This window comes from Alligator mississippiensis, chromosome 6, assembly GCF_030867095.1.
Source record: "Alligator mississippiensis isolate rAllMis1 chromosome 6, rAllMis1, whole genome shotgun sequence".
In the NCBI taxonomy this organism is placed as follows: Eukaryota; Metazoa; Chordata; order Crocodylia; family Alligatoridae; genus Alligator; species Alligator mississippiensis.
In genome coordinates, this window is record NC_081829.1 from 2,834,125 (window position 1) to 2,861,877 (window position 27,753).

Sequence of the window (27,753 nt, forward strand, 5' to 3'; positions counted from 1 at the left end):
GGGTGCCTACGTGCTCTAGCCACAGCCGCGTCATTCCTTCCCAGGTGTGAATGTCCCCCCAGGTTTGCTTCCCCTTTGGGGGCTCGCCCGCCGCGCGGTAGGGTCTGCGCAGCCTCCTGCCCTGTGCAGCTGACTGAAGAGGAGGCAGGCGAGGCGCCTTTCCTTCAGGCAGCTCTGCGATCCCTTCGCTGCACCAGGGGCCTCGCGGCAGGGCACATGCTTGCTGCATTCGGCGCTGGAGAATTAAACTGAGCAAGCCTGTCTGCTCCCAAGCCCAGCGGAGAGGTAAGGAACAAGCATGGGTGAGCCCCAGTCTCTCTTCCCTGGCTGGAGGGAGGAATTAGCTCCTTCCTGATCTGTGTCCCTGTTTGCTCTGAGAAAAGCCGTGGCGCTGCCGTGGGAAAAGGAAGGGCCCCGCTGCAGTCCGGCAGCCAGTGCCGATGCTGCCACACGCGTCTGCCTCCCGGCTGGTGGAACTGGACCTAACCCAGAGGAGCTGTTCAGAAGCCTCCATTTTAGCAGAGGATCAAGTTAACCCTGAAGAAAAGGGGCTCTCGGGCCTGGAGCTGGTCAACTCGCCTTCCCGTCCCTCCCCTCTGAGGCCAACGCGAGTCGCTGGGCGCACGTGGCAGGAAGAACGGGGCCAGGATGGCACAGGGCTCAGCATGACAAGATGGGCTTGGCCTGGGCTGGCCCCACTTCACCTTCTCATCCCGGGCAGCGCATGGACCAGACTGGGGCACGCCCTTCACAAACAGCTCAGCATGAACGGGAACAATAAGCGGCAGCAAACGCATCAAGAAGGTGCCCAACAAATTGACCCAGTTTGTGCACAGATGTGTGCGCAGAGGCGGGCCAGGCTACGCCCCGTGGCGGTGATGACATTCAGTGGGGCCCGTGGATCAGGCCAGCTCCGAGCACCGACAGCCAGAGCTGCAGACCCGCTCTGGCATTAACACAACAGGCTTCCTACTCACTCCCTCCCGCCCTGGCTGGAAGGCCCGCAGCCCCGCCGCGCCTTGCTGCACCCACCCCTCAGTCCTGCGACGTGCCAGGCTCCCCGGCAGCATGCAACACGGCTTCCCCTGCTGCTCTTGACCCACCCTCGCTCCTCTCTGGACAGATCAGCCCCTTGCCACAGTTATACGAAACTGCAGCTCTCGGGTCCACCAGCAACTTTGCAACAGGGCAGTTGAGAAGGAAGCAGCTGGAGACACCTGTCCCCAGTGTCACCGATTTCAGTTCATAGACATTAGGGCTTGAAGGGACCTGGCAAAATCATTGGGTCCAAGCCCCTGCCCAAAGGGCAGGTAGGCAGCAGGGGGTCAAATGATCCCAGCAAGATAGTTGGATGAGTTAAATAGATACACCTGGGTCTGAAGCAACAAAACCAGCAGCCCCTCACCCCTCCTCCCCCGCCTTCTCTCCCTGCACTGAGCACGCAGGTAGTTTGGGGGAAAAAAAGGCGGACTGATTCCCAGGTGCAGCTCACCCTGCATCCGGTTTCCAGGAAGACCCAGCCTGGCTCTGAGCTGACTGGGAGCACCTGGGGTTTCACAGGGATGAGGCCTGAACAAGTGGCAAAGCTCAGCACCTGACACTTGCACCTAGCCAGGCTCCGGGTGGCTGGGACCAGCGCACAGCAGCCCAGGGAGCTAGATATTCCTGGCTTGCAGCCTGAAATCACTGAGCAGGAGACTTCTCATTCACACCCCACCTCCCCCCAGGGAACACGTGTGCAGTCACGAGCGGCAGAGAAGGGGCACACCTTCCTGGAGGAACAAAAGCCAGGGGTCCGGGTACAGTAAATAGGAGAGACTTTATTGTGTTACAAAAGTAAAAGGCCTGACGCGGTTCCAGTCCCCCGGCCTGTGCGGGGCTGGCAGGAGGCAGGGGCTGGGCCGTCTCGCACTAGCTGCTTTGTAAAGCCTCGCACCCGGTTTGCTAGTGGCCAGAGCGTTAGTGCATTTGCTGCTAGGCACAGGCTCCCGGTAACGCTGACTGCAGTAGCAGGGGGAAGAGGCTGGACAGGGACGGACGCTAGGCAAGCTGCTGCTGCGCTCTACTCCCTTCCCTGAGAACGGGAGCTGCCCTAAGACAGCGGAAAACGCTGGGCTTACTGGCGAGCGCTGCCTGAAAGGTGACCTCGGAGCGCACGGACTGCCAGCGAGACGGGGCCTCGGGCTGCGTGCGCCAGGAAGGCAGCTTGGGGAGGGTGTTGGCCAGCACAGCCAGCAACTACCAGCCCGTGTCCCTGCTGCAAACGCTGCACTAAGCCTGTTAAGTTCAGAGGAGCTGCTTGACTAATAACTACTGACATCTTCTGGGACTGACCGAAGGGGAGATGCTTCACTGCAGAGTAAGGCTAGTCGCAGGCAGCCACCTACAGCCTCAGCTCAGTAGCGCAAGTGTTTCTGGCAGCAGGAGACAGTAGATACTCTAGTTATTGCACTCGGAGCAGGTGGTTTTATGGCTTTAAGCTTCAAACCCACAGGACAGCAGAGTGCGCCGGCTCCTGGTGGGGGCTTGGAGAGGCTTCCCCTTGTGCATGGCAGCTTTCCCCCCTCTCCTGCCGTGGGAGGGGAGCCGGTGCTGTAGCATAGCCCTGGAGAGTGGAGGCACAGGTGGTGGTAATGGCTGTAGTTTCAGGTATCGTCCGCTTTCTCTTGGCTTCCCTTGGGTTGCTCCAAGAGAGGCAGAGGGCAGCAGTCCTCAAGAGCTCTTTAGTGCCCTGAACATACTGGATTTCCCACAGTCAGTGGCAAGGAAAGGAAAAGGGAGGAAGAGAAAGAGAGGGTTAGTACAAGGAAGACCAGAGTGAGAAGCAGGTAGAAGTGGATCATCCCGACCAGCTAAAGGAAGAGAAGGAGAACGCAAGGGGCTGTCAGCGCCGTCCCGTCCCCCCACGGTAGCAGCACGAACGAGGTCCCGACAGCACCAGTCTCCAGTGAAACCTGGCAGGCAAAGGGCAGCTGGGCAGAACCTGAGCAATGAGACCCAAGCAACGCTGCTCTGGAGCATCATGCAGCAGGTGACCACGAGGGAGCACGACTTCCAGCAGAACCAGGCAGCGCAGCAGGGAGAGGGAGAGAGGGGGACAAAGTGCAAAGTGCCCATGCCACACTGTCAGCAGGAGTGTGCAGACTTGCAGCTCGCTGCACATGCCGCCACGGCCGGGACACGGCTTACTTCACATCCGCACACGCTGCAGGAGATCAGTGGAAGGGGCGCGGGGCCTCTACAGGGCTGCTGGTCTCGGGTCCATAAACACAGACTGCGGTCAGGACTGTGCTGGGCAGGCAGGGGCAGGGCTGCTCACAGTGCTCTGTTCTAGCAGGCATGGAAGGCCCAGCTGGGCAGCGACGCAGGTGCTAGGGGGGCTGTCCCTGGGGCTGCTGCCTCCTGTCACTAGAGAACACCGTCTCTGCCGCAGGCCGAACTCTCTGCGGGTCCCTGCCTCTGGCACAGGTGCAGGGGAAGGACGAGCCTCGTATTCCAGAGACGAGGCAGGGACTTAGCTGGTAGGGCTCTGCTGGTAGCCGAGCTGAGACCAGGAGCGTGCTCCAGGCCCCCTGCGCTCACACCCCAGGCGACACCAGAGCCCTGCCCCAGCCCAGGACTTGCATTTGCCCCCACAGCAGCTCTGCCACCCACCCCCACTGTGCGCCTCTGCTCAGCGATGCCCATTCGGGCTCAGGCTGCCTGCTCCCAGGCAAAGCCCGCCCTAGCCTCCCTCCAAGGCTGTGGCAATCTCTGCCGCTCGGCACAGATGATGCCCCTCGCGAGGCTGGGCCGGTGGTACCCGCTGTGCGCACACACCAGAGGGCGGATGGATCCATGGACAGAGCGAGTCATGCAGTGAAGATGAGATGAGCCACTGGACCGGAAGGAAGGGGAAGGTGCTTTCTTACCAGCTAACCCTCAGAAAGCAGGGCTAACATCCGGGGGGGAGGCTATCCCATCAGGCTGTGCAGGAAATGGCAAAGTCCTGGCAGGCATCCTCCTGGGGAAGACACCAGAGTTTACGCATCTCAGCTGCCACTGGTGCAGACTGAGCCTCGGGGCATGCTCAGCTCCTCGGGCACCGCTGGCTGGGGCAGGGAGAGGCTTCCCCTCGGACGCAAGAGGAAGGCGCAAGTTGACCTGGGTCAACTTCAGCAGCTGAAATGGCAAAACCCTGAGAAGCCGGGCACGTTCTAGGCAGGGAGGAGCTGGGGCTGGCGGCACCTTCCGCCCCTGCCCACTGGAAGCTAGCGCAGCAGCCAGGCAGGGCTTGCCACGCAAAGGGACAGCCTACCCTCATGCGCCGGACAGACCCTCACGCTACAGCGTAACTACAGCCAGGAGCCACCTCACATCACAAGGGAATAAAAACCCCAAGCAATTAACTCTTTAAAAATAGAATTTATTACAGCAAGTAACAAGGGAATGGGGTTAAATAAAAATGTGAGAGCTGGGCTGGACCCCTCCCCACTGCCCTGGAGTGCTCCAGCAACCCTCGGCCCCCCACACTGGCCAGCGGTCCTAGCCCAGCACTTAAGGCTGCAGCCCTGTCCTGCCCTCACACCTGCAATGTTAATGGTCTCCTTGAAACACAGGAGAGTCCGTGCTGATGCGTTAGGGGCAACACGAGGCGAGTTAGAAACAGGTGCTGGGCAGGCAGCTCTGCTCTCCCGAGGCAGCGAATGAGGCTAAGATCAACTCCGGAGACGTGCCAGCCTGCTGCGTGCCTGGGCTGCGGGGGCCACCTGCCGGGCTCTGGCAGAAGTTCAGCCTCCGGACACCGCATGGGGTGGGGGACGCTTCTCTTGTGCACCGGGCCCGCGATGGGCGCAGGACCGGTCAGCTCACAGGCCTCGATATGCTGGCCACGCAGTCCCTGCCATCAGCAGAGGGAAGCGAGGCAGGGCGCCTCCGCTCTCCCCCAGTACGAATGGGAATTCTTAGTGGCAAGAGCACGCAGGGCTCGCTTCAATACCGAGATCTCTGCAAGAAGCCAGAAACTCGGGAGATGACAAACATCTCGGAGATGGCAGGGGCACGTTCTCCGTCAGCCATCCATCCGTGGAGGAGCAACCTTCTCAGCCAGCGCTTCCCTCGCAGCCCTGCCTGAAGCCCAGGACACGCTGCATGCTCTTCCCTGGCACCGCGGGGCATGTCCCAAATGCCAACATCTCATGGCCAGCAACACAACAGGACTGCGATCAGTGCTGGCACCCAGAGGGGAGAAGGGGATGGCTGACCTCTGAGAAGCCCGTGGTGGGGGCATGCGTCTGGCCTGCCTCAAGCAATTCGGTAGCCCAGAGACCTGCTCAGACCCTCAGGGCCGGAGCATCCCAGCAGCAGCACAGCCCCTTCCACACAAGCCAGCTTTGCTTATGTCGGCAGGGGAGGAAGAAGAAGGTCAGGGTCCAGACCAGCTAACACCAACCCTGCCTGGTGCTAGGGCTCCCTACCACCGCCTGTACCCAGATACAAAACACACTGGTAAAAAACTCTATGAATTGTGCAAAAATACCCAGCAACTTTTAATGATGCATATTGCTAACAAGTCTGAGACTCACGCCCCAGCATGGCTAACCCATGGACACACTGGCACCAAGGAGCCCAGGAGGCACAGAGCATGGCTTCTACCGTCGGCAGGAGGGCAGAGGAGCTCAGCGTCCAGCCCTGCTCTGAAGGGGCCATCCCGGGGCTGGCAACCCGCAGCCAGAGCGTGGCCTGATGCTGACGGACTCCAGCATTTGCTGGTCCCGCAACATAGCCCTGCTCAGGACGGCCACGTCTCTCAGAAGTCTGCTCCCTGATGCTGCCGTGGAACCGGTTAGGCTCTCCTGGCCACGTGGTGCTGCCCAGACATCCAGCGGTGACCACAGAAGGGCAACGCCCTGGGAAGCACCAAGTGCTGCACTTTGTTCTAGTCATCGCCAAGCTCAGGGGCACCCCTGGGGCTGCCCCTGTCCTTGCATGTCCCCGTCATTGGCTAACAGAGCCCTGGAGGCAAAGAGTGGGCCAGCCTGTCTTGAGAGCTGGTGAGGGCTCCCCCGTCTGCCATCCGGTTGCTGACGAGGAAAAGCCAGGCCCTGATGGCACCGCAGCTTACGACGCACAGAGCTGCCTTTGGCAACACTGGGGCACTGGCAGAGAGAACGGGCAATCCTGCCACTTCCAACTTTCACCAGCCCAGGAAGCAAACCCCCAGCTACAGCAGACACCCGAGGAGCTGGCCTGCTGGCTGAGCTCGTTTCACCCCCAGCCCACGCACGAGACACTGCTGCCCACTTGGCAGTGCTGGTGGGGGAGGTGGCAGCTCTCTGGCGCAACCACCCCGAGCCTGGGTCTTCCCAAGACCTCCTCCATCCTCGGAGGACAGGGGTTTGCTCGCCAATGCCGATACAGCGGAGTCCGTGGGGGGCCCGTTATCACAGTGAAACAAAACAATAAATAAATTTAAAAAAAAGAAGGCAACGTATGGCTCGACTGAGTCTTTGGCAGCTCTGCATCACAGGGCTGTGCCGCCTGAGGCCAGGGAGGCAGTAACAGGGAAGGTACTGGCTGGAGCTAGGCACAGGCATGACAGGCACAGGCTAGAGCACAGCACCGCTAGGGAATGCCTCCTACCATGCTGGTGTCACTTTTGGCTCCAAAGGAGGGGACCTCGCTCTTGGGACTGGATGGGGTCCCGACGTCCGGCTGGATAAATCCTCTTCTGTCTATTAAACTAGAAGACAAGAAGGGAGGAGTTAATCCCAAGCTCCTCAAAGAACTAGCGCCAGGAGTTGCGTCTTAGTGACCAGAGCTGCTGTGGAAGCAGCCAGCCAGCGCCCAGCCCTGGGGGATTTCAGACCCTCGTTGCATCCCAGCATTAGCACGCTAGAGCCGTGTCTGCCAGCACCTCGCAGCAGGTTCAACTCAGCCCGTAGGATCCTGCCACCTTGCAGAGAGTCAGCGCAGGGAGCCAACCCTGCACCAGGACAGCAGCTGCCCACGTCCACAGCTGTGCTCCAGAACACACTGAAACCTTAAAACCCCAAGAGACTGACAAAGCAACATGTGCCCATCCAGCCATGGAAAGGCAGGGCCCTCAGGAGGCCATCTCTATCCAAGCCAGCCTGTCTTACCTAGTCCTGAACTGCACAAGCAAACCTCATCCAGGTAACACCCCCGATTTCCTGCCAACAGAAGAGATTCAGTTTCCCCTACAGCAGTCAGCTGGCTGAGAGCTGTACGTCCCTGCGAGGAGTGAGATCCAACAACCAAGCACAAGATACAAGCCTGGAATCTGCCCAGCAGCATCCTCCTGACTGATGCTTTGGATGGACTTGGAGTCACGGCTGCCAGGACCACCGAGCCTAAGAAGACCGGGCAGCAGGGAAACGATGCACCTGAGCTTGCACAAATCACCATTTGCTTGGAAAGATCAGCTAGTCAAAGTCAACACTTTGAAACAGTGAAGGTGAGGGCCAGGGGCCTCTGCAATGCCGGGGCCTGCAGAAAGCAGCACCCCCGGGGCTGGCGTTGCTGGCCAATGCAAGTCAGCAGCAGCGATGCAGAAACCCGAGATGTCTGGCGTTCTTCCTGCTATAACAGGAACTGTGGGCCCAACTGTGGCGGGGAACTAGACATCTCCAGGAAATTGCAGCATTGCTGGAAGGCCACGGTGGCCAAACCACCTGCAACTTGCCACCAGGTCAAGGACTCCAGTTTGTGCTATGGCAGCACCCCTCCTCTCCGGGAGGGCAGGGGTGCCCGCAGTCTGGCACATGCCCTCTGGTTTGATCTACACAACAGCTGCCAGAGAGAGTCACTGCAGGAGTCCAGCCGCTCCAGCCATGCCTGGCAGGAAGGGGGTGGCCAAGTGAAAAGCTGGGCTGGCACCCCAGGGTGGAAGGTGCCGACCCAAAAGCATCTCTGATGCTTGTTTCTCACCACTGACCTATTGGGAATGTCAGGTCTGGTCCCACCCGGACAACCTGGAGGCTGTAGCAGGGGCACGTGCAGCAAGACCCCTCCAAACCTCAGTGAGGAGGGGTGGGCGGTAGCCAAGGCAGCTCCCAAGCCTTTTGTGATCACCAACACCATGCAGCTGTTAGAAAAAACTAAGAATCCTCTTTAACCACAGCCTCTGCTCCTGCCACATGCTCCACTTTCACCCTGGTCTGACTGTAGCATTTCGATAGCTCTCAGTCACCACAGAGCTTCCAGCAATGTCAGGACTTGAAGGATTTATGCTAACAAGTAGAGCTGATTAGTGCAGCTCCCTGCAGCCTCTCTGCCAAGCAACGTTCAGGCATCATGGCACCGGTTTTTAACTCTGCAGAAAGGAAAGGCACTGACCCAGGAAATATGTCTAGTAGCTGCCTACTGCATGCTCCACCACGGGGAAATCCCAGCCACGCTGCTCACACCAGGACAGGAGGGCAGAAGTAGCCTGAGGCAGCAGGTTTCAGAGGAGGGTGAAGAAGCCCGCTGGCACGCGCATGTGCATGTTCACCTGACCTTCCCCTGAGCCTCCAACTGGTCACCTCACCCCCTGGAGGCTCCAGCATCACAGCAGCCCCTACCCCATCTGCAACCAGGCCTCCTGGGCACCAGCGTGAGTGTGCCCCTCCCCAGCTTCCACGCGTGGCCCCAGGTGTAAGTGCCGGCTGCCAGGAGCAAGCCCAAAGACAGCGACACGAGGCCCTTACCTGGGGTGGAAGGGTCCACACAGCACCGCGCAGCAGTTTGTGAGGATGCTTTTATGGCTGTAGGGATTGGCAAACTCCGAGCCCCTCTTATTTGACCACGAGCCTTTGATCTGCAAGCAAAAGGACAGGCCCAGGTTAGGACGTGGGGGCCAACCACCAGGTGTGGAGGGCACAAACCCATCCAACTGCTGCCAGGGCACAGGGGAGGGTGTCTCCTGAACCATCCATGCCCCACTCAAGCAGCCCAGGCTGGGGGTGACAGAAGGGCTCCAGGACCAGGCATGGTGACACGGAGGAGCAGGGCTCTTCCCTTTCCTAGACAGACAGGCTAGGAGAAACCACGCTGCGTATGGGATGCGAGGGAGGATCCCTCTGCAGAGCCCTCTGGCTGCCTTGTCTCAGCTCCTGGCGTCTCCACAGCAAGAGGCTTTCCTGTCTGCCCACACATAGTCTCAGACAGCCAGGCCCTCCCTGCGCTGTGGCCCATGCATCACGCTGACACACGGTTGGGGCCCTTGCTTCCACCTTGTTTTGCAACCATCGCTTCCTGTTAGTCTCGCTCAGACTGAGACCTCTCCAGGGCAGGGGCATAGTTCTGTACCGCACATGTGGCTAGGGCAGCTCCCAGGCCGCTCAGCTGATGGGAGGGCGTCCTTGCCATCTTGAGCTGCCTGCAGGAGGGGACACTATCATTCTGGACTCTCAGACGCTGGAGCCGTGGGAGCTGGGGCAGGCCAGAGCCAGGGCGCGGGGATTTACAAATCATGTTCCCACTTCCTCCCCAGCTGCCGTGCAGAACCGGCGGTGCGAGCAATGCAGCGGGGAGTGACGGGCCACGCGCCAGGCTCGGCTCTGCTCTCGGCCCCGCGCAGGGACTTCTGTTGACCTAGCAGGCCCCCAGCTGCAAGGCTGAAGGCAGGAGGAGGAAGCCATGCCCTCCATTCGCTCTGCAGCCACGCTTGCGTGTCTGACAGCAGGGGATACGAGTCTTCCCAACACAACTACGGCTGCTGAGCCTCTTGAAGCCAACAGAGAAATACAGCTGCTCCGTCTGAGACGGAGCCAGTCTACCTTAGCCAGGCACCTGCATGGTCCTGTTGCTACAGCTTCTGAGCATGCCCCCGTCTTTCATGCATCTCTTTCCACAGCACCCTCGTGCGCTCTGCCCTTTACAGAGGAGGAACTGAGACAGACTGAGGGACTTTCCCACAGTTAGAGGAAGTCCATGGCAAGGAAGGGCTGACCCAAGACCTCGTGAGTTGGCACCTAACACCCAAAGCCCTCTCCTGGCCTGTCCCTCGGCTGCTCAGCTCCCCACCGCAGCAAAGGGCATGTTTGGAAAGCAAGTCTAGTTTCAAGCTAACACAGTTTAAACCAAATGGGATTTTAAAATCAGTTTCCTGGCTGGTAGGGTCATGTTCGAAGCCATGGGGGCAGGTGGGCGGGGGGTGCGTCTAGCTCAAAGGTTGCAGTGTACTAGCCCCTGGGTCAGCCTTGGCACAAACCCTTTGTGCTGCTCTCCCTGGCATGCCCTGCACCCCCCTCCCCCCAGCTGTGACTCCCTACCCCACTACCTGAACCACAAGGCAAACCCCTGTGGCCTAAGGCCAACTATTTGCTCTGTAATCATCATCCACTGTTAAGGTAACCCCCCCCCGCGCTGCTGCAAGGTGAGCCACCAACAGATGGGTGGATCCCCTCTTTGCTGCCTAGAAAGCAATGGAGTGCAAGCTCCGAAGTGGCGCTCACACCCGTTTGGTCCCTCTGCCAAGACGTGGCGCGCACAGTACTTACGTCTTCGTTCGTCGTCAGGTTGGAGGCGACTAGGTAAGTGTGAAAACCTGAGAGGCCCAAAATAGACCAGACTGAGAAAAAACAGATCACCAGCTCCAGCACGGTGGGAAGAGTCAAGGAAACCCCAGGCTTGAACCCACGCAGCAGGGAGAGCCCTGTGGTCTGACTACAGGAGAGCCTCATGCTGGAGATGCTGTCCGTGGAGAGGCACACAAGGCCGTGACGTGCCCAACAAGGGCTGGATGGGAGGCCTGGAGAATGCACATCCTAACCCCGAGGGAAAGCACCTGGCCTGCCCCTAGCACGGAGAATGCATCCCCTTAGCACAGAGAAGGCAGGCCGGTCCCTTCCCCTCACTGCCAGCGCGGCTCCAGGACCCCCCACCTGGGTGCAGCTCACCGCAGCCAGTTCAGGGACATCCCCTGCTTTTCCCTGTATCCCCTCCCACGCCAGAAGCCAGCTTGCCTTCCAAACCCAAGTCAACGGTGAGCAGCTGTGCGCCAAACCCAGGGTCTCACTAGCTCTGCAGACAGAGAAGCCTGCCCTCTGCCTCCCAGGAGGAAGGAGAGGACATCAACAAAGATTTGGAAGGTACATTGAGGCGCGCTGATGGAAAGGCTTACAGCATGTTGCAGGTGACTGAGACCCTCCCCAGATCACTACAGCTTTAGGGTTCTTCCCCAGCGCCCTGCCTGATCCAGGACCATGCCAATATGCAAAGAGGAGACTAGCCCAGAAAGCCACAGGCACCAAAGGATATCTGGCTGGCGTTGCCTTCAGAGTGTCGAGGAATCCTTGTCTCTGAGAGCCTGCGAATTGAATGGGACAAAGCACTAAGTTCAAGGAGGCAGCTTCCCACGTCTAGCCATCCTGTTCTGCCTTGGGGTACATGCCCATCCCAAGAGCCTTCACAGATCTGCTCAGCCAGCTACAAAGCTTCAGCCACATGGAGCCTCTGAGAAATGCTGGGCTGCAGCATGTGCTCAACAAGGTTTGGGACTAAATGAGGCCAGGCCTAGGCATGAAAGGCAGATGCAGGGTGTGTGTGTACACACAGACCCGCCCTCCAACCCACTGCAGCCCCAACATGAACTTATTTGCCATACAGATCCACACTCACAAGGTGTAGGGGTTTACAGCTCACTGCAACCCTCAATCTGGTTCACCCAGGTGATGCAGCAGCGGAAGACCCAGTTTTGAGCTAGTCTGACATGACCTAAGAAGCTGCTTTTCAGCATACGCTAAATCAGGTGCTCGCAGCGAAGGCTCCCAGGAGGGGGGCATGCCGTACTTACGCAGAGTGATGTGGGTGATGACACAAGCAAAGATGAAGGCCGTCAGGAAGGAGAGGGAGAGGATGAAGGCGTAGAAGTAGCGGTAGTTGCGCTTCCCCACGCAGTTGCCCACCCAGGGGCAGTGGTGATCAAACCGCTCTGAAACCGGAGAGGGAATGACATTAGGGAACCACGTGTCCCACGCACCAGCCGAGCGCCAAACCTTCAGCAGAGCCTCTGTGAATCCAGGGGCTGCAAGCAACCCTTTGCCACCTACTTGATCCCAAGCTTTAAGTCCAGAACATACTAACAAAGGACGCTCTCACTGAACTGATACAGGGCTCTGCAGCCCACGCACCTTTAAGGTCTATTAAACTGGAAAGGGATCCCAGCTGGAAGCCCTTTGTGTCTGAATATAGCTTTAGGCAGCTACTGTCACTCGCAGCATCTGTAGCTGCTGCAATGGAAACAAAGAGCGTAATTCTGTTCTAATTTGTTTGTTTTGTGCCTCCGGCGGCACCGCGTGCGCTCAGCTCTGCCAGCCCCGGTGCATCAGACAGCTTCCTCCGTTTGTGCAGAGAAGAAAAGCAGCTTCAAACATCAGGAAAATCACATTGCAAAGCCTCAAATGTTGGTCGGGATCCCAAGACAAGTGATCTGCACAGAGACCCTTCTGCCTCTCCAGAAGGAGCTAGATCTCTGGGGGGCTGAGGTGCCTGCAGCAGCAGTGCTGGTGACACCAACACGAGTCACTGCCACCGCTGAAATGCAGTCCTCCGCTGGTACAAGACAACTGGCTCCTACATCGCCCATGACCACACTACACAAAACAGACTTCTGGGGTGAAAACACCCCATCGAGCTGGGGCTCAGAGGGGAATGCAGGGAGCCGGGTGGGAATCTGCCAGGGCACAAAGCTTGCAGTCTTGCTCCAGCAAAAACAGACCGGAGCCATGACAGGGCCAGGCTGCATCTCAGCAGCATATACGTTCTGCTGACGGGTTGCTCCAGAAGGGCCTAAAGAGGACAGACGCAGAGTCCCGAATGGCCAGAAATGGCTCCCAGAAGCATGCCGGGTTCTCCTGCAGGGCTCTGAGCACAACAGCTGACCGTGCCACGCAGTAGGTTGGGCTAATGCTATGTATCCCCTTCCGCAGAACTGCCTCCTGCCAACCATCGGTTTCTCAAACACTCTGCTGGCACCTACCCCCCTTTTAGACGGGGCTGGAGATCTGGGGACAGCCCCTGGGTCAGTAGGTCCATCCGTTCCCAAGCCACTGCAGCTCTACAACAGGGAAGACTGGATCAGGAGCCTGCATTCAGACAGGGCTCCAGCCAAGGAAGGGCCTGTGATCAGCAGACTTGCCATTCGCCTCAGTTTCATCTATGTTCCGCAGTTCTGCCAGCCGAGCTGTGCCAGACAGGAGTGGGGAAGACCACGGCCCGTGGCTGGCAAACCCCAGTGGGGACACAGCCCTGGGAAGAGAAGGCTTCTGCCATCGGGGGAGCAGCTGTAACGGGCAGCAGGAAAGCTCCTGCAGACGGCAGAGCTGCCTCCACACCAGGCCCTGGTGCCGCAGTGCAGGTACGGGTGGCTGTAACAGGGACAGCCCTGCCAACTCTGTGAGCTGATCCTTTAGACTCTAGCCTAGGTCAAGGACTTCCCTGCCACACACCCAGATCCCACTCTGACCCCATGCCCAGCGAGGGGGTGGAATATACCCACAACTTCTTGCAATCTCCAACTCTCTCCCCCCCAGGGGAGGGCAGAAGGGCGAAGACGGAGGCTGGCTGTGCCCTCTCCTTCACTGTAGCCAAGCAGGGGTTGAGAGAACAGGGTAGCACTTCACAGAGAGATGCTTGGAGGCGAGTTGAAACAAGAGGTGGGACTGTACTGATGAAACCCTTCCTACCTGGCACCACCGTTAGCGTGCTGTACCCTGGCCTGGCACTGTGTGCTTGTGAGGCCAGGCGGAGGTGGGAGAACCCCCTCCTAAACTGTTATTTTTCTTTCCAAGTCTCTTGAGAGGAAGCAGAAAAGCCTTTGCTCAAGGGCCCGAACTAGCAGTTCCCAGGTCGGGGTCACCGCACCTCTGGCAGATTCACAAGCCCCATGGAAATTCTTCCCTATGAGCTTTTCTAGGAGCGGGCTAGCGGACCCCGAAAGCCTGGGACCCGCTGGACTGCTCCCTATGCCCAGTCCCCTCGAGGGGGCATGCCCGGTCTCCAGCCCTGGACTTACCTACGCAGTTATCGCAGACGCTGCAGTGGGAGGTCCTGGGGGGCCGGAACATTTTGCAGGTGTAGCAGTACTTCAGTTTCACCACGTACTTGTTTATGACCACTTCCATCGTGCGGGCGGGCGGGCGGTAGGTGGAGGTGCCCATGCTATCTGCGGGGCAGAGAGGAGGGAACAGGCAGGCTTACGCGGGGGAAACCCAGGTCTGCCGGATGTGCCGAGCCGGGGGGCTTCCCACCTCCTCGGGTCGGGCTGTACCGTGCCGCGCCGTGTTCAATCCCACCCCAGTCTGGAAGCTGACGTGCTATAGAAATACTGAGCGTTTGGCAGCTGTGCCTAGTAGCACCGACACTGCTCTGTGCCACGGGGGGAAGAAAGGGGCTCTCTAACACGTCCCGACCAGAGGAAGTAGCACCGTACGCGAGAGCACACAAGACTTCGACAATGGTCCGTGCAGCACGGCTACCGACGCCAAGAAACGGCCACCTCAGACAAGCGGGATCTGCAGCGTCCCCTGCAAGGACCTGGCACCAGCAGCACAGCTACGGCGAGGGAAGACCTGGCACTGCCCTGGGGATCTGGGGGCAGGCTGGCGGTGCATCTTTTGGCTGGGAGTGTGGCTCCCACCAGCTCCCGAGTTTGGGGCATTTTAAGGACACGGCCAGATGGATTTGCGTGCGCTGGCACCCGACGAATTCCAGGCCTGTCGCCAAAGGTGCCCGATCTCCTCAGCACAGCGGCGGTGGTGCACGGAGGAGGGCTTTGGAAACGCACGTGTCACTTGAAGGAAAAAAAGCACTGCAAGGAGCACATGACACAAGCAGTTACCAGGGCTGCAAAACCACGGCTCTGACCATTTCAGGCCCATTAAGGGGAAAACGAGCGCGTTGTATTAAGAGTGGCAGCTGACACGGCAGGCAGCACCTGGCAGTAGGTATTTTTAAACAGCAAGTAAAACAGCCCAAGATAGCCATTTCGTGGGTGTCTGAAAGCCAGCGACCTGAAATTATTCTCCTACGACTGTTCAGGGATGACAGATTTCACAAGTCTCACAGTAGCTTTGCTCGCACGCCTGTTACTCGGGAACACGCGCACGGGCCTGTGACACAGCCGTCGCAAGCACAGGCGGGCACTCTGTTACTATACCAACCCTCGTCCCCTCCCAAAACACAAGCCACGGATACAGGGCCTGCAGGCAGAGCAGGCCGGTGGCAAGTCACGACTCTCCACGGCACCGGTGCCTGAAGTCATTATTCCGAACCCTAACATCATTCCTCTGCAAAATAAAACGTCCGGCGCGAGCTACAGATCTTAACCTGGTTTCGCCCAAGAGGAAGATTCCTCTGGACGATACGATAATCACTTCACGTGAATTAATAGCTTTGCCGCAGAACACAACACCGGGCACCCCGACAACTCGGCCGGCTCGGCATTAAGGACGTGGCGTGACGGAGGGCCGTGTCCCTCGGACCAAGGCCACGCAGCGGTTACGGGGATCGGGGAGCTCGCGAGGGGGACACGCAGGGAGTGGGTGGTGCGCAGCGACAGATGGCGCGTGGGGGCTGAGCACAGCGCTCCGCGGCGCTGCGGGATGTTCTTCGTTTATGCGGAGGCTGGGCTTTTCGGAGCTGCTGGAGGGAGTTAAGTACCCGAGTCTTCCTGGAGTTGAACAGGAGCAGGCACGGGACTGGCCCAAGTCTGGCTGGAAAGTACATATTACGTGCGCCGACGGTGCTCACGTACTCGCGGGAACCCCACAGACAGCATGGCAGCAGGGTCGGTAGAGAACGCCGCACCTTCTCCCTGTCGCTACAGCAGAGCCCGTCCAGCATCCGCACGCAGCAAGCGGGACGAGACCCGGCAGGGAGGAGGGGACCCGAGTCCAGCCCGTGACTGCGGGATCAGTCCCACGTCTGCGCAGCACCCACGACAAGTCCCCGCTCCCGGTACCACAAGCAGGTCTGAAGCTGGCCCGGGAGTCTGCAGGAGCGCAACCCCCGCCTCCTTTCCCCCCCCAGAGCTCAGACAGCGGCCTGCGGCTGCCTCCACCTTGTCCCGGGAAGGCCACAGGCAACACCCGGGAAGCGGCTCTCAATCGTGGTGCGGCCTCCTGCACGATTTGACAAGCCAGGCGAACGGTCCCGAAACGTGGAAGGGGAACGGCCCGAGAAGGCAATACAGCCCAGCTCTGCGCATCCGTGCGCCGGCCTGCGACCGGATGGGCCAAACCCAGACGTGCGGACACAGACGGGTATTTTCTGGAGAGCGCCGGACGCGTGTAGCAAGTGTCCCGTCGGTTTGGCCGAGCCACCGACCGTGAAGAAAGGCTACCTGCTTTCTAGCTGGTTTCTTTGGCTCCCGGGCGAACCGGCAGCAACGGGACCGGAGAGGCTGCCTCGCACGCGCACAACAGACCCGGCGGCTGCATCACCGGGGAGCCGGGCGCTGTGCACGTCCGCACCTGCTCTGGGCCGGCGCCACCTCCGCTCCTGGACCAGCCGCTCCATCACGCCAGCAGCGCGCCCAGCCTCCGTCCCGGCCTCCTCCTCCCCCCGGGCCCGTCTGAAGCCAAGCGGGGCTGACGCGACCCGGGCTACCGCACACGCGCCCCGAGCGGCCAGCGCTTTGCAAACGCAACCAGCGCGCGACGAGGCTGGCATCGCACCCGTTTTACAGACGGGGAAGCCGAGGCGGCAGCGACCCGGCGTCCCGAAGCCGCCGAAGGGCTCGGGCCCCCTTCCCTGCCCGCAGAGAGCCCCCCGCGCCGCCTCACCGATGCGCTTCTCCAGGTCGGCGGCCTCGGCGGCGGTGGCTCGCGGCAGGATGCCCGGGTCCCTGAAGCTGGTCTGCAGCAGGCAGCTGAGGACGAAGAGCAGCAGCAGGGCCGCGATGGCGGGGATGGCCGGGGTGAGGTGGCGGGCGAGGAAGGGGCAGCTGCGGAGAGGGGAGAGAGGCGGGTTAGGGCCGGGATGGCGGGGCCGGGCCGGGCCGGGCCGGGATGGCGGGGCCGGGCCGGGACTCACTCGAAGGCGAAGAAGAGGGCGCTGGTGGCCAGGACGAGGCCGAGCGTGAGCGCGAAGACGCCGCCGTGCCGCGCCAGCATCAGGCGGCCGCCGCAGAAGAAGCGGTTGCGGCCCGGGAACGACTCCCACTTGCGGCGGGGCCGGGGGCCGGCGGCGGCGGCGGGACCGGGGGCCGGCGGGGCCGGGGTGGTGGTCGTGGTCGGGGCCGGGGCGGCGGCGCCCGGGGGGATCTGCCGGTACTCGCACGCCTTCATGGCGCCCCGGGCCGCCGCTCCCCGCTGCCCGCGGCCGGGCGGAGCCGCCCCAGCGCCGCGCCGCCCCGCCCCGCCCCGCCCCGCCGCCGGTGGGTGGAGCGGCTCCCGGCCAGGCCCGGCCTCCCCGCAGCTGCGCGCACGTGTCCCGCCCGCCCACCCCGGCCCCGGCCCCGGCCCCGGCCCCGGCAGCCCGCACCGCCTACCTGTTGTCCGCGGCTCCCCGCCACGGAGCGTCGCCCCGGCCCCGGCCCCGGCCCCGGCCCCGGCCCCGGCCCCGGCCCCGCCGGACGGGCAGCTCGGCCCCCGCGGAAGCGCCGCCCGGGCAGGCCGCCCCGTCCCCTCCTCCCGCCCGGCCCGGCCCCCGCGTCCCGAGCACCGACCGGCGGCTGCTCTCGCTTGCGGCCTCCGGCGTCCACGCTCCCAGCGCGCTGTGCCGGCTCCCACGTGCCCGCAACGCTACAGTTCATCCCGTGCTCAAAGCTGCCCTCTCCTCCCCCGCCTCAGCCCCTCGCCCCCACCGCACCCCTCACCGGGCCTCAGCACCCGCCTGCACGATAGCTTTGTACAGCACAATGGCTTTGACGCTGTAACATCGCGTAACCCCTGCAGTATTTACGCACCACCCGAACAGGCGCGTCCCCAAACCGTCCCCCTCCAAAGCCAGCAAACGCTAAGCGGTCTGCGGGGAACAGCCTCGTTCTCTACCTGTCTGAAGTTGGTTCAGCGCTGGCGAGAGGGCGGCCTTGGCAAGAAAACCCCTCTGTTTCTAGGCACAGGTCCGTCTCGTCGCGGGGCCACGCGCAAGCACGAGGGCAGCTCAGTCCGCGCCGGGGCCTCTCGGGGGAAGGAGTGGGCGTCGGAAAGCAGGCTGAGAGCCTGGTCCAAAAGGTCCTGGAAGAAGCTCAGGATCGACACGGTACGTAGCAGGACACATGCTAAGGCCAGAGGGCCTGACCACGGAGACACACAGCAGGAGCGCTGGGCACGGACGTGACCCGTCGCAGGTCTTTCCACGCGCGACCCAGCAAGTACGTTAAGGGAGCGCAGGCTACGCAGCCGCCGTCCTGCCCACGTTGAGCTGCGCCCTGATGTTCCCGCATGCCGGGATCACCCAGCAGTCAGGGCCCCACATCCAGGCCCAAGCTTCTGTAGTCTAATGGAAGAATAGCCCAATAAAGCATGTTACTACTCAAGGAAACAAATGCGACTTGGATACTCAAATGTGTTCTGTTTGAGTCATGTTTGGCACCCATGAGAGATGCAATAATTGCCCCACAGCCTTAACATGAAAAGGGGTTGTGGTCTCACACAGCGAGCCAGGGCTAGAGCTCGGAAGGCCTTGCTCGAAGAAGGCCACATGGTTTCCAGCAGGGAGAAATGGCTGTTTCTTTCCCTTGATGTCCAGCTGCCCTGCCCCTGCCTGGACTGTCCCTATCGCATGGCTTCTCTTCCTCCCTACCGAGGCTCTGCGATTTTCCAGGTGAGAGATGCCCTTTCACAAAGAAAAAACCCTCTGCCTGGTCCAAAATCCACACGGTGTACTGATGATGCTCATACGCCATCAGTAAATCTCCACTCGCGCCCACTTGAGACCCTGTGAGCAGCAGCACCCTAACCCCTTTGGTGACATCTCCCCTGAGGATCACTCCAGTGTCTCCTTCACGCCAGCCGTTACATGCAACACACAAAGGGACTCCCCGGAGCGCTGGGCCAGAGAGAACAAGACATTCCTGGTGCAGGGGAAAGCGTCTCACTTGGAGATGAAGGCTGCTTCCTTGAGTTTCTCAGGATCTTTATTTTGTAGGCAGACACGTTGGCTATAGGGCTCCTCGGACAGCAGTGGGCTTCCCACTCGTGTCATCGGATACCTATTCATTATGGTAAAGTGCTGCACAGAAGATGGAAGAATTAAAGACACGTTACCTGCCCCAGAGAGTTTACAAACCAGATTTTGGCCACGAGCTGAGCGGTGACAATGAGAAAGGAGAGAAAGGAGGGCTGGAATAAGGATGGACTGGGGTTACAAAAACGAGCACGGCTGTTTGAGGAACGTGCACGTACCGGTGGCTCTGTGTAACTTTGTACTCAACAAAGACAACAGCTTCAGTTCCCTTACGTCAAGGTCAAAAGCGAGTCACAACTCGGAGCAGCAATTCTGCTCCTCTTGGGAAGTCGGTCCCAAATGCACGTGCACACACAATCTCTAGCTACGTCCAAGGCAAGAAGTTGCAATGCAGGATCAGTCCCAGGAGCCAGAAGGACAGGAAGTACCCCAGAACGCATTTGGTCAGGGCGGTATTCCTTCTGTAATTCAGCAGTAATGGCGGAAGGGGGTTTTCAGAAACCCCCGCTCCAAACAACCCCAGAAGAGCGCTGCCCAGACAGGGCCTCTCGGAGAGGGAAGCTGCAGTCTGGGTGGGATCCCCTTCTCGCCACAGCACGGCGTCGCTGTCCTGGAGCAGGTGAGCAGAGAACCAGTACAGCACCGGGGAGGACGAGCCTAGGAGCCGCGTTAGGACCTGAGAACGACAAGCGGAAAAAGGAATTGCACTAATTACAGGTCTGTGAATCCAACCACCCTCCGTTGTGCAGAAGGAAAGGGGCAATCTGTCTCAGACTACTGGTCAACTGGAATGAAATACCGCCCTACTTCATGGTGCTAGGATTTATTATGCTCAGGGCAACATGCCTCTCAGCTCAGAGTCCCCCAACAAAGAGAGCCGGGGAAGCAGCCAAATAACCTCTAGATTGTAAAAACGGTAACCACCCCAGTTCCTCTGGTACTACACAAAATGTCCACCGAACCAGAGCCCAGCGCCTGAGCAGTGCAGTGGCTAGCAGGTCCCGAGATTTAAATTCTCCTGTCCTTGCTTCAAGAAAAGGAGAAGTCCAACCCTTGGATAACAAGGATATTTCCCATTTATGCAGGCATCCCATCCTGAAGGATCCCAAGTGCCTTCCCAGATGCAATGCATGTTGCACGGGGAAGGCACTGTTGGTAAAATGCCTAGTTTGCCTCCTGGGAAAGATAAGGGACTGCACATGGCTTACAGAGCTGTGGACAAAGTGCTGGTTCCGGCACCCCTTATCATGTGCGCCCTGTGTCGCTCCAGACCCCGACCAGGCTGGAGGCCCAGAACCAAACTTGTCCTCCACGAATCTCTGACTGTCGAGCATACGTAGACACTCACGTCCACACACGTGCTGGGGACATGGCGGCACAATGGGGTCAGCCCGAGGGGCGGCGGGGCAGCAAGTCCAGAAGACGGAGTCCGGTTTAAGCAGTGAGAGGCAGGGTAAAACTAGCGAGCTCTTCCTCCACTTGAGGTTTTGTTTCATGCTTCACGACCCATACCTGGGTTTCCCCCAAGCTGGTTCCTGCGACCGCTTTCCTTGAGTCGGTAGCAGTGTTGGAAACAGTCCTGAATCACTTCTAGGGACTGGCAAGGGTCTACGGAGCCTTTCATTTCCAGGCCACCATTTCAAATCCCACCCAAATTGGTAGTGGCCCAACGTCAGGCCCCCCCCGAGAGCTGATTAGCACCGTTTGGCTCAACTGGAGATAAGCATGTTAGAAACATCATCCAGTCGACAGATGGCCTACGAGAAACAAGCTGGTAACCCGGCCTGTTCCCATCAGCCCTGGCACCCACCGGCCTCTTTTTGATCAGCCTCAATGACAGAAATGACTTAAACGGCTTTGGAAACTGAAGAAATGATCTGTGATCTGGAAGCAGCCCAGAGGGGAAAGGCAGAGCTTCCAGGCAAAAAAGCCTGCGCTGTCCTGTGGTTAGGGTATCTCAGTCTCCTTGACCATCCATCCACCGCCCCTCCTCAGCACTTATTTCCCTTGAAGAAACAACTTACACATGTTCCCGTGATCACCTTACCTGCACGTGCATGCAGAGGAGTCCGAATACCAAGAGAGCAGTGGCGTGGACCACGTATACGAAGACACCAGAGGAGCAAAATCCAACCCCTGGCTTAGCAGCGCCCTCTCCTCCCCCGCTTTTATTCCTTCTCCTCACCAGGCCAAGTGTTAAGCAGTGCTGGAGATTGGCAGTGAGGTAGATGCCGGCAGCCCAAGCGCTCAGCATCATGATGGGAGCAGCTAGCAGGAAGTTGGGGATCTGTTTCAGCTGAAAGTATCGCAGAAAGCCCACGTTCCAGTAAACGTCTTGAATGTAAGAATAGATCATAGGAACCTGGTGGGAGCACCAAGCAGGTTTCACCCCAGTCATGCTTGCTAGGCGATACCCTTTGTCCACGGCCAGCTGCAACAGCGGCTGGGGAACAGCGCGTTCAGGGCTGACATCAGGGTCACAGAATCTCAAGTAAGCATAGAACTGAAACAAAGCAGGAGGTAAAAAGAGGCCAGCACACGTCAGAACTACTGAGGCTGCCAAGCCGAGAAGTTGCCTCCAGACCTGAGCCTGTTTCATGACAGACCCCGCACCAGCTTGGAGCTGGAAGGCAAGGCGTCTGCTCTGGGAATAGAGCAGGAAGCCAGCATTGATCACCCCGTTGGAGCGCACGCCAGCAGCAAAGGAGAAAAGCAGTCCGCTGGTCCAGCTACGCCCCTTCTCCAGCTGCCACATGGCACTGAACGCCAAGAGGGCAAACATGCTTTCCGAGTAGGCGGCTGTCATGAACACATTGGCTGGGGTGAGGCAGAAGAGGAGGGCAGAGAGGAAGGCTGTCCTGCGACACTGCAGCACCACGCAGCCCAGCTCGTAGAGGACAACAGCTGCCAGGACAGAGAAGAGGGCGTTTAAAAGTACAGCTGACAGGAGCAGGCGGCTCCGTAGGCAGAGCAGCCCCTGCAGGGGCCACAGAGTGACCTCTGCCACCGCTCGTATGCTCAGGGGGTACACGGGGAAGAAGGCAAAGTTGTGCTCATACACATAGCCATGCTCAGCTACGAACAAGAAGTGCTCTGCATCCCAGTGTGACAAGCCTCCCAACAGCCACTCCAACAGCCAGTCGCAGACGCTGGGCTCAGACAGGCGGGGTGGAGAGAAGGCGTCTGCAGCGTGGTCCGGGACCAGGAGGTTAAACAGGGCCTGGATGAGAGAGGGAGAGAACTGAAACTAGCCATGCCTCTTACTGAAGACAGGGCCAGTGAAGGAAGACTCCAGGGGCTCGGGGAGTATTAACACCGATGTGGGAGTACAAGGAGGCGCTCAGACATGCAGGGTGACTATCAGGAAAAGTTCCCGATGGCAAGGTTTGCTGGACTGAAATGGCTCCAGGTGGAGCTCCCAGTCGCTTGGGACACTTGCATCTGGACTGCACAAAGCTCGGGGGAACACGGAGGGAAAAATCCAAGTCCTGTGTCAGCCCCTGCCGGCAGGGTGGAGCTGAACTAGCAGGTCTCTTCCCTGGCACTTGTGTTCCTGCAGCCAGTTACGGCGCATTTTACTCCTGGTGACTCCGGACCTGATCCTACTCACTTTGCACTAACACCAAGCACTTCTGTAGCACTGTCCAGCTAAGCTAGCTCCTCAAACTGCGATGCAGTCTCACCACCTCGCCCCTGCTACTTACACACTACCGTACTTCCCACTTCACAGGTGGGAAGATTGAGCCATGGAGCAGGGAAGGGACGTATCCAAGTTCATGCAGCAAATAAATGTAGAGGCACAAATATACGGACAAATGCCAAGAGCTGACTCCCAGGCTCATTCTCCAGCCGCGAGACCATGCTCCCATCACTCCTGCTTCCTCCTCTGCCTTGTTAAGACAAGCGTGCAGAAACTCTCACCTAGCCACTCTTTCTGTGAGCTGATGGTCATCACGTTTTAAGTGGTAGAAAAAACAAAAAGCTCAAGGTAAGAGCTCTGAAATGGAAGGGCCTTGAAAACAAGGTAGAGATGTACCTTACAGACTAACTGAATCAGATCTGCAGAAACTTTTGTGAGCAAGTGCTCACTTACTCAGATTAGCACCTGAAAGCTTCTGCATCCCTGATTCAGTTAGTCTATAAGGTGAAAATCTACCTCACCGCCTGACTTCAGACTAAGACAGCTAACAACGCTGCTCTGCGCTTGAAAATGCTCAGCCCAAAAGGCAGCGGGCTATCACTAGCACTTAAAACCGGGAACGTGGGGTGTCCCGTTTGCAATGATTTCAGTGGTGGCATCAACAAGACAAGAACCAGTTGTGTTCGTTTAAAGTAAACCGAGATGTAAAAACAATAAGTGTGAAGTGTTTTTCAGAGCAGCATTTGCTCAGCCAGGTCCCTGACGGACACTGCTATCTGGATGTACAGCCTATATCATCTCAGCTGATGGTTCAAATCCAGCTCAAGCCTGCGGTGCCCAAAAGCAGTTCATATTTGCTCTCTGTCTGGTAGCATTAGACTGGTTTCCCTACACAAAAGCCACGAATGTCTGGAAGGAGGTCAGTTATATTCTCACAGATGCATTTAGGACTGAACAGCCTGGGAGGACTGAGCTAATCTCAGGCCTAGAGAAAAGAATGCTTGTAGGACTGAAGCCTGCGAACAATTTGCTTGGGAAGACTTTGGACCTGTTCTGCGGATCAACAGAGGACTACAGTCCACGGAGCTGTCATCCCAGCCCCGTATCGCAGCAGTGCATTCACAGAAATGTGATTATTTTACGAAGTATTAACCATATCAGACTTCTGCTTGACCGCCCCCCTGACCCCTGCGTGCGCCTGGCCTCGTGGCTCTCTGCATGTGAAGATCAAGTCAAGAAGATCCCAACAGTTCACAATGCACCCTGCAGTATTAAAAAGTGAACTCTGGAAATGCAGACGATGTTTATTAACCTGGTCTGGATTCACTGACAGGAGGCTTACCTGGAGCAGGAGTGTCAGGGCTCTGCACCACACCGCAAACCGCAGCACTTCTCGAAGGTAGGGCTCTCGTCTTTTCAGCAGCTGCATTCTGACCTCCGTGACGGGTCACCGATGCTTTCCATGGAAGAAATCCTCTCTCCGGTTTTTGACACCTGAAATAGAGATCTGTGATTCTGAAGAGTACTGCTGGGGTAGGCCATGGCTGCACGGTACAGAAACCTACTTAATGGCCAACTCTATATCTTTCATGAGCACGCGTTTGCAAGCCTACATGGAACAAGAACTTCCCTTCTGTAAGACGCCGCGGCCTCAGAGCCAAGCTGCCTCAGCCTACCATGTACATACAGAAAAAACACCTTCGTTGCTTCTTCCCTCTGGACAGACCGGGAGGGAGAGGGCACAGTCTACTCTGTTAATCCACTTACTGGGCAAGCACAGACATCAAAAGCCTCCTTGGTGGTTGTCTCAGTTGAAAAGGCAATGGCTCAAGCCCCAGTTCAGCAAAGCATGTAAAATCCCGAGTTTCAAACAGACATTTTGCTGAAACGGGAAGACCTAAAGTAAAGGTTTGCAGTTAAGCACGCACATACGAGGTTTGCTGGATTTAGCTATAAAACAGACACAAAGCCCGCTAGCTTCTCTCTTCCCAACAGGGTGCTCTCCGGGCAGGGCTGAGACACAGAGAGCAGCAAGGAAACGGCTGCGAGGGAAAGCAGACTCCTTCAGGCCTGTCAAGCCCACACCTCGCTAGCACCAAACTCGCTGCCCACTCCCTCACTCGCCTGCCGCACGCTCCTCGTACTTAGCGCTCGGGCCCTGCACAGGACAGAAAACTCAATTTACCTGATACGACATTAGAGAGCACCGTCTCCGTGCGTCTCCAACAGTTTGGCAGAGGGCCGTATTCACTAGAGTGAGGGCATCTGCGTGGCTACAGGAACTCTCTACCTCCCAGACCTTAACTGGAGGAAATGAGCCAGTTTGAGGAGGTGACTTAAAGATTTATTCACACTTTGCCACTCTGGACTGACATTTCCAAGGCAGCCGTGATGCTTTCAGCGTCTGTGGGCCAGCTACAGAGCAAGCAGCCTCTAGATCCGTTATGCTGTTTTCAATGACACCATGCTTTCTCCCTTGGCCCTGTAGCCCCTGGCTGCTTCTTGCTTTGAAAAACAGAAGCCCCAAGTGTCCCTTAAGTTCTGACAGCGTAGCGCAGCACGCTCCTGTGCTGGTCCAGTTGTTATAAAACCCACAGAGAACTCTACAAGTGCTTCAGTTATCATCAATTTGGCCTCAGAGCACCTTGAGGGATGACAACACTTCTCCATTTCCATTTCACAGGTGGGGAAAACCGAGGAACCTGCCCAAGGATACCCAGCAGGGCCATGGCAAAACTGAGCCCAAAGTTGCTGAGGTCTGGTTCCAGGCTTTAGCCAGTGGATTCCAGTTCCTCTTTTCTCACACACCAACACGTTTGATTTTGCTCTGTCCCCTTCTTCTGGACAAAGTAGTTAACACAGGGCGCAGAGTACCGCGTCAGGAAGATGTACTGTTTTTCTCCTAGGCAGAAATGGGGGGCGCTTCAACCCAACTCTAAATCCTACCAAATCTCGCAGAACAAAGGCAGCAAAAAAAGTCTGAGCACTTTAGATGCTGTAAAAATCCTGCAATGAATTTGTCAGGAAGGTTCAAATCAAACAGTAAGAAACCTGCTCCTGTCGTACACTGCACACCCGATATCAGAAGTGCAGAAAGAGCTGCAACTCATACCCACCACGTCGGCAGGGAGCGCAGGACAAGAACGTCTTTCTACAAAAAAGCACCATCACGACCTGCTCACAAAACACCTGGGTAGACAGGACAGGGAGAATAAAGAGCAGAGATAAACTAACAAATCATTATGAAAAGAATTCAGATCTTATACAGCATTCAGGACGCATTTCTCTCCGCGTCTAACACGTCTAACCAGCCCTGTCTTCAGAAATTAATTCTCTTTCCCCAGCCATGAAAACTAGGCTATCAAACCAGGCATAAGCGCTAATAAAAATGCATGTAAAATAAATCATGGAAATGAAAATATGAATTAGGACAGATCTGTACAAACGGCGGTGCTCGCCACTCGCCGCCAGGGGGTAGCAGGCACTCGCGGCATCGGCCCCTCGCGCTCTGGCAAGCGGGTTCCGGCCGCACAGGACTCCTGTCAGGATTCCTGTTTCAGCTTCTAAAGCAACGATCCGGGCACCTCCGCTGCCTTGCAGTATTCCTTCAGATGAAAGGAGCGCTCAAAGGAAAAAGATACATTTATGAACCGCTAACCCAAACCTTACACGAGACAAACTGCGTTTTAAAAATCCGCTGCGCCTTTCATCATCTCTGCTGCTCACTGCCTGCGTTTTTCTCCGTAATAAAGGGAGCCTTGTTGGTTTTACTTTCAGCCCATTTCAGTTCCTGGTACTCGGGCACAAGGCGACAATGTTTCGCTGCGGCCACCGGGCTGTTTAAAGTCATCCTCTGTTTAAACACCGGGACTAAAATTGGGAACGGTTCCACTGCTTATTTGTTTGTACAAAACCAAGGCTGGAGCAAAATTGACCGTGACATCCTCGCGCGCGCGCCTGGCACGCCGGACCAAATTTAGCAGGGATTTCATAGGGGCAAAGTCGCGACTCGCAGCCGCGCTGGCGGCCGCCGGGGTGAAAGGGGCCCAGCGCAGCCAGCGCGCAGGATCAGCCCCCCCCCCCCTTTTCTTTTAGTGTATTTTAAAAAATTGAACGAAAAATCACTTTGCAAAGACTCGGTTTCTACCAAGTCGCTCGCGCCTTTCCCTCTGGACTCGCGTCGGGACGGCCCGGCCCGCGCCTGGGATTTAAATTACAACGACAAGAGACGAGGCACCGAGATCGTCCCCCTCGCCCCGGTTTTGTTCAGCGAAAGGGCAGGCCGGGAGGGGCGGGAAGCAGAAAGCAGAGCAGCGGAGCAGACACAAAGGCAAGGAGCAGAAAGCAGAGCAGCGAATCGGGCATGGGGCGCAGGGCGGGGAACAGAAAGCAGCGCAGCAGCGCAGGTCAGCGAGCGGAAAACAGAGCTACCGACTGGGCATGAGGCTGTGGGCGGGAAGCAGAAAGCAGAGCAGCAGCTCGGGCCCCGAGTAGGGACCAGAAAGCAGAGCGGCAAACCGGGCCTGAAGTAGGAGCGGAAAGCAGAGCAGTAATTAGGACGCCCCCCCCCCCCCACGAGGTCTCGGCACTGGGGGGGGGGTTGCAGGAGGGGCGGGGCCTGATGGAGCCCCTCCCCTCCCGCCCCCTCCCCCACCTGAGCGCTCGGCACGGGGCTGCGGCTCCGACTCCATCCCGTGGCCACCCAGGCGCTCCCGTCACTTCCGCCCTCCAGCGAGCACTTCCGGCAGCAGCGGCGGCAAGACAGAAGAAGAAGAAGAAAGGGAGTGCTTCCGGCAGTGCCGCGCCGCGTTTCTACGCAAGCGCACTGGCGCTGGCTGAGGCCGCCCTCGCGCGTCACCCGTCGGGCGCCATCTTTGTTGAGGGCTGAAGGGCGGGTGCGGCGCCTAGTGGCTTCCACGTGGGGGCGGGGAGGCCTGCCAGGCGCGGGCAGGAAGCGCCCTGAGGGAGGCACTGCAGCGCTGACCTCTGACCCCTGA

General features: G+C 58.4%; 2 protein-coding genes across 7 annotated transcripts; both read right to left on the minus strand.

Annotated features, from left to right (window-relative positions):
* Positions 1-1,800: 1,800 nt before the first annotated feature.
* Positions 1,801-17,318, minus strand: ZDHHC18 (zinc finger DHHC-type palmitoyltransferase 18). 3 transcript variants are annotated; one of them, XR_009462912.1, is made up of 10 exons: positions 17,020-17,316; positions 16,770-16,930; positions 14,000-14,149; positions 11,780-11,917; positions 11,245-11,293; positions 10,485-10,587; positions 8,691-8,800; positions 6,622-6,721; positions 3,912-4,003; positions 2,652-2,740 (listed from the first exon to the last, which is right to left on the minus strand). XR_009462912.1 is itself a non-coding variant. In XM_059729507.1 (9 exons), exons 1-9 carry the CDS (start codon positions 17,271-17,273, stop codon positions 2,483-2,485), a joined length of 1,323 nt encoding a protein of 440 aa, XP_059585490.1. In that variant the 5' UTR covers positions 17,274-17,318; the 3' UTR covers positions 1,801-2,482. The 3 variants fall into 3 exon arrangements, 2 of the variants coding, with proteins under 2 accessions (XP_059585490.1, XP_059585491.1); XM_059729507.1 differs by lacking the exon at positions 3,912-4,003 and having other exon boundaries at positions 1,801-2,740; positions 17,020-17,318; XM_059729508.1 differs by lacking the exons at positions 2,652-2,740; positions 3,912-4,003 and having other exon boundaries at positions 4,390-6,721; positions 17,020-17,315.
* A 1,730-nt stretch (positions 17,319-19,048) lies between these two features.
* On the minus strand, positions 19,049-27,520 carry PIGV (phosphatidylinositol glycan anchor biosynthesis class V). 4 transcript variants are annotated; one of them, XM_006270203.4, is made up of 4 exons: positions 27,411-27,519; positions 24,099-24,250; positions 21,164-22,336; positions 19,049-19,792 (listed from the first exon to the last, which is right to left on the minus strand). In XM_006270203.4, the coding sequence occupies exons 2-4, from the start codon at positions 24,183-24,185 to the stop codon at positions 19,481-19,483; spliced, it is 1,572 nt and encodes a 523-aa protein (XP_006270265.1). In that variant the 5' UTR covers positions 24,186-24,250; positions 27,411-27,519; the 3' UTR covers positions 19,049-19,480. The 4 variants fall into 4 exon arrangements, 3 of the variants coding, with proteins under 3 accessions (XP_006270265.1, XP_014465998.1, XP_059585489.1); XM_014610512.3 differs by lacking the exon at positions 27,411-27,519 and adding an exon at positions 24,524-27,366; XR_009462911.1 differs by having other exon boundaries at positions 19,709-19,792; positions 20,325-22,336; positions 27,411-27,520.
* Between the last annotated feature and the right edge of the window lie 233 nt (positions 27,521-27,753).

What these genes read in the sequence shown, in the direction of transcription:
- ZDHHC18 (XM_059729507.1), bottom strand. Translation starts at nt 17,273, where the DNA reads ATGAAGGCGTGCGAGTACCGGCAGATCCCCCCGGGCGCCGCCGCCCCG. An exon ending in CATCACCCACATCACTCTGC is followed by an intron (nt 11,294 to 11,779) that starts GTAAGTACGGCA and finishes TTCAATTCGCAG; the next exon opens with GCTCTCAGAGACAAGGATTC. An exon ending in TGTGGACCCTTCCACCCCAG is followed by an intron (nt 6,722 to 8,690) that starts GTAAGGGCCTCG and finishes CTTGTCTTCTAG; the next exon opens with TTTAATAGACAGAAGAGGAT.
- PIGV (XM_006270203.4), bottom strand. Translation starts at nt 24,185, where the DNA reads ATGCAGCTGCTGAAAAGACGAGAGCCCTACCTTCGAGAAGTGCTGCGG. An exon ending in CCCTGACACTCCTGCTCCAG is followed by an intron (nt 22,337 to 24,098) that starts GTAAGCCTCCTG and finishes TCTCTCATCCAG; the next exon opens with GCCCTGTTTAACCTCCTGGT. An exon ending in TCCTCTGCATGCACGTGCAG is followed by an intron (nt 19,793 to 21,163) that starts GTAAGGTGATCA and finishes TGTCGTTCTCAG; the next exon opens with GTCCTAACGCGGCTCCTAGG.